Source organism: Cervus canadensis, chromosome 10 (genome assembly GCF_019320065.1).
Source record: "Cervus canadensis isolate Bull #8, Minnesota chromosome 10, ASM1932006v1, whole genome shotgun sequence".
NCBI classification, from domain to species: Eukaryota; Metazoa; Chordata; class Mammalia; order Artiodactyla; family Cervidae; genus Cervus; species Cervus canadensis.
Genome location: NC_057395.1, coordinates 62,332,366 through 62,344,917, shown reverse-complemented (window position 1 = coordinate 62,344,917; position 12,552 = coordinate 62,332,366). Strand labels below are relative to the sequence as shown.

The 12,552-nt window shown below is 49.2% G+C and overlaps 1 protein-coding gene and 1 long non-coding RNA gene across 3 annotated transcripts in view; both read right to left on the bottom strand.

The window, feature by feature from the left end:
- Positions 1–357: 357 nt before the first annotated feature.
- LOC122448488 lies at positions 358–6,804 on the bottom strand. Its single transcript, XR_006271633.1, has 3 exons — positions 6,792–6,804; positions 6,048–6,050; positions 358–2,766 (listed from the first exon to the last, which is right to left on the bottom strand). It is a non-coding gene; the product is annotated as an uncharacterized LOC122448488 (long non-coding RNA).
- A 278-nt stretch (positions 6,805–7,082) lies between these two features.
- Positions 7,083–12,552, bottom strand: part of RALY (RALY heterogeneous nuclear ribonucleoprotein) — an 83,198-nt gene continuing 77,728 nt past the window's right edge. For both annotated transcript variants that reach the window (XM_043479811.1, XM_043479812.1), the window contains 5 exons: positions 11,141–11,307; positions 10,341–10,454; positions 9,937–10,133; positions 8,657–8,705; positions 7,083–7,436 (listed from right to left, as the gene is read on the bottom strand). In XM_043479811.1, the coding sequence (XP_043335746.1) occupies positions 8,661–8,705; positions 9,937–10,133; positions 10,341–10,454; positions 11,141–11,307 (523 nt within the window). In that variant the 3' untranslated portion in view covers positions 7,083–7,436; positions 8,657–8,660. The remainder of the gene's footprint in view (positions 7,437–8,656; positions 8,706–9,936; positions 10,134–10,340; positions 10,455–11,140; positions 11,308–12,552) is intronic.

Below are 12,552 nucleotides of genomic sequence, written 5' to 3'. Positions count from 1 at the left end.
CCTATTGGCCACTAAGAGAAGCTTAGAGAGAGATACAGCCTTTGGGTATGTCTTATAACTTGCTGGCACACCAATAACAACCCTAGTTGGGCAACTGTTGGAGAGAAAGTGGTGTGGCTTATGCAGTAGAAGGAACTCTTGAGAGTCCAAACCATGATGCTAGAGGAGGACACTTTTCTTTTTCCTCAACTTGAGTTCTGGATTTGAAAAATGGCCCCACCACAAATGTTTTTTTCTTTTTCTGTATTAAAGTAGATTTTGAATGTGATCATGAGAAACCAAGAGGTGATTCTGATTGTGTTCCACTTCTGGGGCCTCCTCCTGGTTCTGCCTTCTGTGGTTTTGGCCGAAAAGGTATTTCTCCACTGAGCACAAGAGAAAAGATCCTCTTAAATGTCTGCTGTGATCTGTCTTGCACGCACTTGCTGAGGGTAAGGGCATAATGCTGCTCCTTCCTCTTTCTTGTTGCCAGACTATTCCAGGAGCAGTCACTCAGCCTTGAATGTCTTGACCATGTTGTGTTTGATCACTGTGACCCAAAGTATAGGCCAAGTGTTGTTAAGGTGCCTTGGTCAAGAAGTGGTAGAGGGGGCAGAGCACTTTCTCAACCCAGTAGGTCCTGAGGGGGACTACACGCTGGCTGAGCTGCCAACACTGCCCTGATGAACTCAACTGCTGTTTATTTCATCTTCCTTCTTTTGTATCTATATCCACACAATTCCCAATGTCAGCTGTTACTGCGTGAATAAACCAAGGATCAGTGCCTCTTGTGTAATTAGCGCTTTTGTGCCTATGTATGTGTGTTTTGTTCATTTCTTTAGTCGGGAGACATGGGATTTTACAGTTTGGTGACAGATTGGCAGTTTCAACCCCAGTTCTTAAGTCCGTTCTCCAAAACAGATTCTCCGGACTGATCAAGACTTCTTCAAGATAGTCCTGTTGAGGTACTATTTGGTCAAAATTGGATTGACTGTAGCAGACCCATTCAAAATGACGAGTTACCCTAGGTTAACATTCCCAGTAGCATCAGCATCTCTTCTGTCTACTGTACTATCTCAGACCAACCATAGCTCAGCTGGAAGGAATCTTCTATGGAGGGACAAAGCAAAGGCTATTGAGGGTTTCTGATCAAGAGCAATGTTCTAGTTATAAGGGAATCAGACCACCATTTTCAAAGTGTCTTCAGAAACTGTTAAAGGGTGTTCCTAATTATGCTGGGGGTTGTGGGAGGAGTTTTTTGAGACCAGATAAACATGTTCCATGACTAAGTAAAGCCCTAGTGAAAGTCTTTTGTATGTGGATGTGCACTTTCACAAGCATATAAATATGCAGTTGTATCTCTTGACTTCATACCTGCCCCCAGCCCCATCTACAGAAAAGCTTAAACTTTTCCTAAGATTTCCTGGCTCTTCACAGGTCCCTGCCCACTTCATGTAAACAACTGTTTTATCCTCAGGTCACCATAAGTGCTGAGAGCAGAGTTTACATGTTCATTGATGTATCCCCATACCTAGAGCAAGCAGGACTTAGCTTGTGGGTAGTAAGTCAGGTTTTTTTTAGCTTTACAGTGTGTTTTTACATGTCAGGCTTTATAGCATGTGGTAGTGTTTATCTAATTAAGATGAATTTATAATTTCAAAGTTTTAATTCCCATAGTCCTATCACCATAGAATCTTTTTATATCAAGAACATTTTCCAAGTTAGTACAGTATTTTTAAAAATACTGCCTAAGAATCTATTCATGGTGTGCCATAGTTTATTGTCAGTACCCTAAATGGTGGGTTTTGATAATGCCATGAGTACAGGTCTTGAACAGTCTGGACTGGCAGCCTTCTATCATTGATTATATCGTGTATTTAAAGTGCTTAACCCAGGCCTGCCCGCCTTGCACTGTACACTATCTTCCTTCTGTACTCCCCTCAGGCTGAATTACGCTGGTCAGAGGGGAGGAGACGCAATGGCTAATAGTACTTGTGAGCGTATCCCCTTTCCCAAAGAGAGATGCTCTGCCTTTGCCCTGCCAAGTGTGCACATCCTGAGGACTATAGGTATTACTTACCTATTTCTATGGTGACAGTGGCTTACTGACCTTGTGAAAAACTGCTCTGCTTTGAGATAGGGTGGCTACCTGTCTCCAGGAGCATCACACTCTCCCAAAGGTTTGCAACAACAGGCATAATCCTTCAAACTTTGTCCCATTAATGGTGGTGCTCTCCAGAGAAGAAAGGACCAAACACTTGCTGGGTGTCCTGTGATTGCTGTGGGTCCTGTCCCTTCAAACCTTCCCTGGTAACAGATACTCAAGAACCTTCTAATTACTGCCCCTTGCTTTAAGTGTGGCTTCTGTTTTAAACACAGTATTTGAAACCACTGGAGAACCAGCTGTTGTAAAGGATAAGTATTAACAGATATTCTTATTGAACATCACCATTTTAATGGGCACTTTTAAAAATTATATTCATTGTACAGATTTTCATGAACTTTGAAGAGAGCCAGGAACCAAATTAAAGCCAAAGTATTACATGAGATATTGGTCAAACCTAATATGCTGGGAAACAACTTGACTATCATTAACTGTTTCGGCCTCAAGAGTTATGACTGCTTCACTTTTCAGTCCTAGCTCACTATGACATATGTCTCTCTCAGGGCCCAGAATCTGGGCTTTTTTTCTTCTTCTTCTGCACTATACAGCTTGTGTTGCCCTTTTCCATAAAATTTTTCCTAGTAGCCATTACATTCCTTCTTTTTGACCTAGAAATTGCACTCCTCAGTAGGTACACTGTTATCTCCATGTTACAGACGAAATGGTGACTTAGGATAACTAACTCACCCAAGGAGCCACACAGTTGGTTAATAAGGAGTGAAGATGTGGTCCCAGGCATTTGGGCTCCAGACCCTGTGCTCTGTAAGAGCTGTAATAAAAGTAGCACATGGGAGGGGCCGGTGCTAACTCAAGCCAGGAAGGTGTCTGCAAAGGTGACTTCTAAGCTGAGCTATACAGAATACATAGCGGTTAACCAGTGGGGTGAAGCACAAGCTGGAATCAAGATTGCCGGGAGAAATATCAATAGCCTGATAGGCAGATGACAACACCCTTACAGCAGAAAGTGAAGAGGAACTGAAGAGCCTCTTGATGAAAGTGATAGGGGCATGAAAAAGCCGGTTTAAAACTCAACATTCAACAAACAGATCACAGCAACTGGTCCCATCACTTCATGGCAAATAAATGGGGAAACAATGGAAACAGACTTTATTTTCTTGGGCTCCAAAATCACTGCAGATGGTGACTACAGTCATGCAATTAAAAGACACTTGCTCCTTGGAAGAAAAGCTACAACCAACCGAGACCTATTAAAGGTCTAGATCAACCTAGCATATTAAAAAGCAGAGACATTACTTTGTCAACAAAGGTCCCTCTAGTCAAAGACAGGATTTCTCCATTAGTCATGTATGGATGTGAGAGTGGGACCAGAAAGAAAGCTGAGCGCCGAAGAGTCGATGCTTTTGAACTGTAGTGTTGAAGAAGACTCTTGAGAGTCCCTTGGACTGCGAGGAGATCCAACCAGTCAATCCTAAAGGAAATCAGTCCTGAATATTCATTGGAAGGACTGATGTTGATGCTGAAGCTCCAATGCTTTAGCCAACTGATGCAAAGAAATGACTTACTGGAAAAGACCCTGATGCTGGGAAAGATTGAAGGCAGGAGGAGAAGCGGGCAACAGAGGATGAGATGGTTGGATGGCATCGCTGAAACAACGGACATGAATTTAAGCAAACTCCAGGAGACAGTGATGGATAGGGAAGCTTGGTGTGCTGCAGTCCATGGGGTCACAAAAAGACATGACTGAGTAACTGAACTGAAAGAGCAGACTGATGCGAAGTGAAAGACTAGTTAGGTTATTGTAAAAGTCTTTAAGAGATAAAAGGGGCTTAAACTACTGAAGGAGTGGGACAAAAAGCAGGTTAGAGCTAAGACGTACCTTGGAAAAAACTAACATAATGCTGACATGAGCAATAGGGTAAACAAATACACCATTCTCCAAGATGCAGGATTCATGAAAATAAAGACATCATGTGTGTGTCTCAGTCATGTCCCAACTTTGCAACCCCATGGATTACATATAGCCCGCCAGGCTCCTCTGTCCATGGAATTTTCCAGCTAAGGATACTGGAGCGGGTTGCCATTTCCTACTCCAGGGGATCTTCCCAACCCAAGAATGGAAACGTGAGTCTCTTGTGTCTCCTGCATTGGCAGGTGGATTCTCTGTAACTGCACAACCTGGGAAGCCCAAAGATGGGGAGGGCAGGGCTCAACTGAGGGTCCTTGTGGACATCAAAGTGCAGCTATCAGGTGGGTCTCTCTATGTCCCCTGGCACTCCTAGAGAAGATGGAGTTAGAGGTAGAGATGGTGGAGGCATGAATGTAAAGTCTGAAGCCATGGGTCTGGTGAGCCAGGAACTCATACAGAAAAATGATAAAGAGGTGCCAGCGTAAGAGGAAGAGTCAACAAAGGAAATTTGAGTATGTAGAGGAGGAGAGCCGGAAGAGGCTTGTCACAGGAATTGGGAGAGGAATTTCAGTTTACACTACACCTAAAAAGTGGCTGTGGAGATTAACTTAGGGTAAAATGTGCCTTTTAGATTAATAACAAACCCTCAGAAGTGGTTTACTGTTGTTATGTGATAATTATTTATGAAGACTGTGGCCACAGGTAGAGGGATTTTCAGAACAGCTGGCTCAGAATCTTTTGCTGTTCTATTTTTGTGGTTTCATCAGATGGCCCACTGCATATACAGTGTCCTTATGGGGGCTTCCCTGGTGGCTCAGACGGTGAAGAATCTGCCTGCAATGTGGGAGACCTGGGTTCGATTCCTGGGTTGGGAGGATCCCCTGGAAGAGGGCATGGCAACCCACTCCAGTATTCTTGCCTGGAGATCCCCATGGACAGAGGAGCCTGGCAGGCTACAGTCCGTGGGGTCGCAGAGAGTCAGACATGACTGAGCAACCAGGCACAGCACGTGGGACAAGATATGACCTAGCCAGGGTTGGCTAACACCTGACACTCACAGACCCATGTTTCAGTTGCTTGCCCATAAAAAACATGACCAAACTATCTTGTTACTATTTCCTAATAGTCTTTAAAAACTGCTCCAAATCCTCAGAAAGCACTCTAGCAGCTGCTACTGAATGTTTTGAATTGACAAGTGAAATGAAGCCTGAGATAGGTGAAAAACAAATTATGGTCATAAAGAGGAATTTGGGTTCCGCCATACAATTTGTGTTGGCCAGTGGAATGTTACAAGCATCACACGAGGAGCTTGATGAGCACCTACATATCAGTGCTTGCCTGTCTTGCTGGCTAGATACTAGGGGTATGTGGCCCCTACCGTGCAACCACTTGACAAGTGGGTGGCTATCTCGGACCAATGAGTTTCCAGTAATCTGCCAGCTCACTTCAGCCACACGAGAGCCCAGATGAGATAGGCAGAACAATCACCCAGCTGGTTCACAGCCCAAATTGCCAAGCTACAGTATCAGAAGCAAATTAATGTTCACTAAAGGCACTAAATTTCAGAGTGGTTTGTTACACAACTGAAATAAGGTCCACTTAACTGTCTAGGCCAACCCCTCACACAGATGAGCAAACTGAGACCCGGCAAACAAAAAGAATTGCTAGGGTCACAAATCTTACTGGCAGCAGTACAGGCGGGAGAGTCTTAGTTCCCAATCCAGGAAACCCAACAGCAATGGGAATTTACTAGGATCACAACTGATACTTTTAAGATCTTGAAAATATCTAGAGAATGTCAGTCCTTTGGGCAGAATCAGATATCACATTTCTTCATGATCTTTTGTTTTTCAAAGGTTGGAAAGAAAAATGAAACCTACGGAGCTCTCCTGGTCCCAGACACAGGGAGGACAGGCCAGTGTGTGCAGGGTTTTGTGGATGTGAACCTCCCGACTCAAGGGCCCAACTCTGGGCTTTCTTAGTGGCTGAAGTAGTTCTGGGGCTTTTCCAGGGTGCCAGGTTAGGGAATCCCAATACCTACTCCAGGGTATTTCCTGGTCCCAGGGTGATCAGACAGGGCCTCTGGGTAGGGCATATGCTTCCAACCCTGGCAAGGGTTTTCTCTGCTCTTCTGGTGGCCTCTATGCCTGGCATATTAAGCAAGCACGTGGCCCCTGCTGTTCTACCTGTCCCCCCAGCTCTGAAAAGTGAGTGCCTCAGTCTAGCATACTGAGTAGGCCCTGTGCAATCTGGAAGTGTTATATACAGTACAATGGACACACAGTACTAAGCTGTGGGGACAGAGGAACATGGAGTCAGTCTTCGTGTAATGGTCACCAGGCACCAAAACCACTTCTTTAGACTCTGCCCAAGTCCCAGTCCAGGGCAGCACTTCCCTGCCTTGAACAGAGAGAGATGTGCAAGGGGGGGTCAGCAAGAGCTGGGCTTGACCTTCTGGGTGCAAGGACAGACCACAGGTTCAGGGACCAGAGTGCTATGCTGCAGCAAGGGCCCTTCAAGGGTAGAGGCGCTTCCAGCAACCCTTTCCTCTGGACACCCTCTTCATCTCTCCAGACTGCCCAGTTCCTCAGGGTTACTTTTCAGTCCAGGTCTCGATCTCTGACTCATGGCCTCAGCTACTAGCCTCTCTCCCCTTACTGCCCAAGATCCCTGTGAAAAAACAAGTGTCCTAAGCCAGGACCCAGAAGAGGAGAAAGTGGGGAACTGTAGAGCCATTTTAGAGCTGGGAAAGACCAGACTTACTGAGATTGAGGCCTGAACCTACCACTGCCTGACCAAGAGGATCAAAAATCGTTTGGTACTTCAACCAGTGTTCTTGTGGGCACTGATACATTTGACCCTCCCCGACAACACTACTGGTCATTTTAATCCCCGTTTTAGCCATGGACACTACCGCCCAGGAAGATCAGTATTTGGCACCCTGGACAACACTCTCTGGCAGGGAGGAGTGAAGGGGAGAACAGAAGGGCATGCAGCAGACCTGCTTTCTGGTTGGACAGGAGGCCCTCAGTTCCTTCACAAAAAAACACAACCATCCCATCTCAGAGCAAGTTGGGATCCAATCTCTTTATTGTCAAGGTCCCCTCCCTGTGGGCCCCACCCCCCTCCAAACCTATAGAAAAACCCCAAGCCTGGGAATGTCCTGGGGAAGGGAGGCAGAGTATAGGGAGACTGTGCTCTGCCCTCTGGCCTGGGCAGTGCCAACAGGGAGGGTACGTGAGGAAGGGATGCTGATAACTCCACCTGCAGAGAATGCGCCACTGGCTGATACACGTGAGGGAGGTGGTGCCTGCAGCCAGCTCTCCTCTGGGACCCGCTGGGGGTGCTATCCAGGGGTGGGTGCCCAGCTTGAGGCCTGGTACAGTGTACGCCTTTCTCCTGCTGGTGGCCATCGCTCCTGTCAGACTGAGAGAGACAAGAGAGAACTAAGGCTGAGAGGAAGAGCCCCTCTGTGCTCTAGGTAACATGGGCTGGGAAGACAAGAGTGCAATGGCGCTTGCTTTTGCAGACACAGGTATGCCTGTGCCCTCACTCTGGCTTCCTAACTTTCTGGCCATGAAACCTTGGGTGAATCTCCTCCTTCCCTAAGCCTCCATGTCCTCACCTGAGTCCCCAGCACCTCTCCTTCAAACTGGCTGAACAAGGTACAACTTAGCCTCCCAGGTAAAACAAATCACAAAGACTGCCTAAACTTAAAGGTATGGTGGAACATACACACACTCGTAGCACGAGTGTGTCATGCATAAAGATATCTCTGTTGTTTGAGACCTTCCTCCACCCAAGTCTGTCATACCCTGGAAAGGGTCCCCAAAGGAATGGGGCAGAGTCTGGGCAGAGCTGGTGTGGCCTGGCTTCCCTCTAGGGTGGGGCAAAGCAGGGTGGTAAATACCAACCAGAGAGTGAGCCTTGAGGCCACACAGCAATGGGTTAGAATCTAGGCTCCACCAATGACCACCTTGGGATCCTGTGGGATATGTGCTTTATCTACTTGCCATCTTCAGCGTGTCAGTCTCTACATCTATTACACTGGCACAATCACAACCCTGTGGGGCTGGGACACACAGGACACTTCCTCCCAACAGGATCCAACCCCAGCCCCTAAGGCTGGCATAATCACCACCCTCTGAGGACGAGCAGCTCCCTGTCCCTACTGGGCAGAGTTGGGACTGCAGCTGCAGGAGACTGGCCCATTTCCCACACACCAAGGACAGCAGGTGTTCTGCCCCTGCTAAAGGTGTTCCCTTAGGTGCTTTTCCCTCAGTCCTCAACAGGCTCGGATACACATCACCTCTTCCACCGTACCCCTCTTTCACCCACTGCCTCTCCAGTCCCTGTCATTCTGCTCCCACTGGGTGGTAATGGTCTGTCTTCCTCCACTAGACTCAGAGCTCCTTACAAGTGAGGACAGGGAACGCAGCTGGACACGTGCTGAGGAACTCCTGTTGGGTAGACCTGGCTAGCCCAACCATGATTCCTGATCCACGACCCACCAAGCCCCACCACAAATGGGCATGGCAGGATGGCGGGGGACCAGAGAGCCTTCATTGATGGACAGAGCACTACCCTGCCAGGTCTACTTCATGGCAGGCCCTCTACTTCACCCTTCCCCACCAGGACCCCCATACCTGCTTACTGCAAGGCCCCATCCTCCGCGTCTGTGTCCTGGCTATGCTCCTGAAAGGAGGAGACAACAAAGGACCACACATCACTTCACGGCAAGTCTGTCCTGCCCTGGGGCCCAGAGCATATATGGAGACCACATTCAGAAAGGGGGAGGGACAGTCAAAGGGAATAGGTACAGGACCAGTCTAAATGAATAAATAAGGCTGCCTCAGGATTCCAACAGGGTAGTCTGAGGGCCCCTCAGGATAGAGAAAGGACCAGTCAAGAAGTTCTAGGTATGGCAGGTGACACATTCTCCACAGAAAGACCTTCTCAGACTGGAGCAGACCGAAAGCCTAGTAGACTGGTGAGCTCCCCATCTTAGAAACATCTAAGCCTTCATTAGGACCTTTATGAAGACTATGCCTGAAAAGAGTAAAATGGGGTCTCTGGCTAGGTTCAGATAAGAAGAGACAGGCTGGGCACGAGGAAGACCTCTCCACTGTTATGGCCACAAACCCATCTATCCTCATACCAGGACCCAGCCATATGAAAACCCACTCAAGTCCAGGCTCCAATACTGCCTCCACCTTCATTAGCCACAAAGCCCTGGGACAAGGTACTTGACTCCTCTGAGTTTCAGTTTCTTCATGGGGTAAATGTAACAAAAGTAAAACTTTGAACAGTGCAGGGCGACTGTTAAGGTCAAATGAAGTTAAAAACTGTGAACTACAGGGCCTGGTGCTCAGTAAGTATGAAGTAGAGGAGTAGTAGGCACACCTTGCCTTCAGAATCTGGTCGACCTTTCTAACTTAAGAGGAGCTCCTTGCCTCAATCTGAAGAATTCCAATACCAAACAGGAAGCTTGCTAGCCCCATCCTGAGACAGCCTGAGTCAAGCTCAGGCAACAATTGCTTTTAGAAAATTCTCAGGTGGAGCAGACCCCTGCACTCCCTGTGGTTGCCCCAGGCAATCCCCCTCTCCTATTCCCTGGAACTCTGCAGGCCATGAGCCCTTGACTCTTCCCTTCTCCAACTCAGGTGGAAGATGGAGTCTAGAATGGGCCTTGGGATAGAGACAGGGCCACCACAGTCTTCTGTGGGGTTTCTGACTGACAGCTGAAAGAGCTAAGTACTCTCTGTTCATTTCCCCCTCTTCCTCACAGGATTAGAACCCCTGGCAAGGAAGGACAGAGCGCACAGGGCGACCAAGCAGTCAAGAGGTCCCCCCCTACTCCCTGCAGCCCTTCTGCAACCAGAGGTACACAGACCAGTCCCAGCCACCCCCCAAGGCAGGCCCTCACCAGCTCTTCCTCGCTGTGTGTTAGCAGCCCCTCCTCATCGCCATCGTCTCGCGCCTGTGCTTCTCCCTGGGGCGTGCCTGCCTCAGAAGCTGTGTCTTCCGGCGGGGCCGGTGGCCGGCTGCTGCCACCAGTACCGCTGCTGCCGCTGCCACCACCACTGCCGCCGCCACTGCTACTCTCGCCCTTCTTTTTGCCATCTTCAGGGAAAGGGATGAGGAAGGGAGAATAAAATTCAACCTGGGGCACCTGCCCAGGGGAGCACCTTGGTAGAACCAAGGCCTCAGCAAGGTGGGTCCAGGTGGGATCGGAGGCCACAGCTCCTTCTCTGCCCCATGCACCATCCTCCCCACGCTCTGCCCTGTGCCCCTGCTCACTGATCTGGGCAAGGACCCTTGGAAGCTGACCTGGATTGGCCTTTTGCTCCTCGGCAATCTGCTCCAAGCGCCCCAGCAGGGCGTCAATGTTGGACTTGATCTGGGTCAGCTCTGTCTTGATGGTCTGCAGCTCACTGCTCTTTACTGAGAGTGGAGGGAAGTACAGGGATGTCAACTGAGGGCTGGGAGCTTGACGCTAACACTAGATCTTAGCCCCATTCTGTCAAGCAGGAAGATAGGCCAATGGCAGAGACGGTCCTCATCCATGGTCTTTTTCTGGCCAGGGAGAGGCCAGAGCTGCCTGCGGCACCCCCCGAGACTTTCTGGAGGCCATTCCTACAGTGACCGGCCTGGATTTCCTCCCCACCCCCAGGAAAGGGACAGGGATGGATAAAATGGAGGTGTGTGGTGTGTACCTCTGTGGGCACCTGAGCAAGCATGTTTCTCTGCTATGTTATAGGATGGTATCTGTCTTTCAAGATATGTAAATGTGAGTGCTTTACAATCAGATTTCCTGAGTGCCTGACCACATGTGCAGATCAGACTGACTGTGGGGAAGCGAACCTGTGTGGACCTGTCCTTGTCCCAACTAAAAGATGACACTATTTCCTCACTGAACTCCAAGTCACAGCACTGGACACAGCCCCACCTCCACAAATGTTAGTCTTTTCCTCGTAGAAATGCATGAAAATACTCACTTGGTTGTATTAGAGCAGCAGAACTGTGGGAGATTTGTTCCTTTATCTATTTTCCAATGTAAAAAAATGCGATTCTATTATTTTGCTAATGACAAAATGAAAATTATCTAGGAAGAAGATAGAGTCACTCACACTTGATCTTGGCTGTGCCGGTGGTGATGGCTGTGGAGCGGGCAAAGAGCTTGACAGGTATGGTGGTTTTGACACGTCGGACCAAGGGGACGGTGACCCGGGGTCGCTTCACAGGGACTGCTCTGGGCACTGGCACTGGTGACAGGCGGCCCCGATAGTCGAAGAGCCTGTGAGAGCAAATGGGCCAGAGGCTGCAGCATGGCCTGTGGCCAGCAGGGGGCACTGTGGCCTTAGACCAACACATGTAGGGCTGGTGAAGGGCTGGGCAGCCTGTACTGCATACCTTTGCCTGCTTCCAGTAAGTCCTGAGGGTGAAAAGGAAGGCCTTTCTGGACCTCAACAGCTACTGGGATCCTTACTACAACCACCTTTCCTACCATCCAGACTGAGTAAGGGCAGGGGAGGTGACAGGGGTTTACAGCCCCATTCAACAGAGGAACAAACTGAGAACTGCCCCCAGACAGACTTCCTAGATCACCCTAATGCCCAGGCCTGCTCAACTACCTGACTTGCCTTCTGCTCAGTCAACTTGCACCCTAAGCTCTGATCAGAGTTTGCAAATATCCCTAAAGCAGTACAAATGCCCAGCTGGACAGAGGTGTGGGAGTGGGAGTCAATTCCTCAACCTGCCTGAGCCTCAGTTTTCCCACATGCCTAGGGAGGATGACCACCCCAGATTCTGTCCTCCCACATCCCCACAAGACTGCCGTGAGGGCAGAACATGAGAGAACTTAGTTTAAAACACAAAGTTGTGATAGGTGAAAGGCTAGGGTACTGAGACCCTCACTCAACTCAATGGGCCTATGACCTCAGAGGCATGAGGCTGGACTCCAAGCCCCTTTCCTCATTCTGGGCTCCCAAACCACCATATCCTTCTCACTCCACTTAGGGGGTGGGGGGGTGGTGGCAGGAGGCCCAGTGGAGTATCAAGGTTGAGCAGCTCAGTCAGACCCTCTGTCCCAGACAGTATGCTGCCCCCCGAAGCCATCACTCAGCCCTTTCCAGGAGGGCTTCTTTTCCTTATCAGGCAGGAGGCTCCCGTACACTGAGTAGGGGTTTCTCCCACCACTGCTGCTCCTACCACCTCCCTGCAGCATCACTGTCCTGATGACAGCCAGGAAACCTGCCGACAAGAGGCAATGCAATGACCCATGCCTAGGTAACTCCTTTGTTTAGGGAGCTCCTGCCCTGGGGTGACGATGGCTGGAGATGGAGAGTCTCTGGGAATGGATCCAGTCCCAGACCCTGCATTTCTGCCCCTAAGGGGAGGGGGCGGCTCTGGCCTTGGTCAGAATCTCTGAACCACAGAATCCCAGAGCTGGAAGAGCCCCGAGGGATCACCTGATGCAAGCCCATTTCAGACTGGGAGGGGATGTGCCCAAAGTCACGTAACTCCTTCAGTGGCAGAGCTG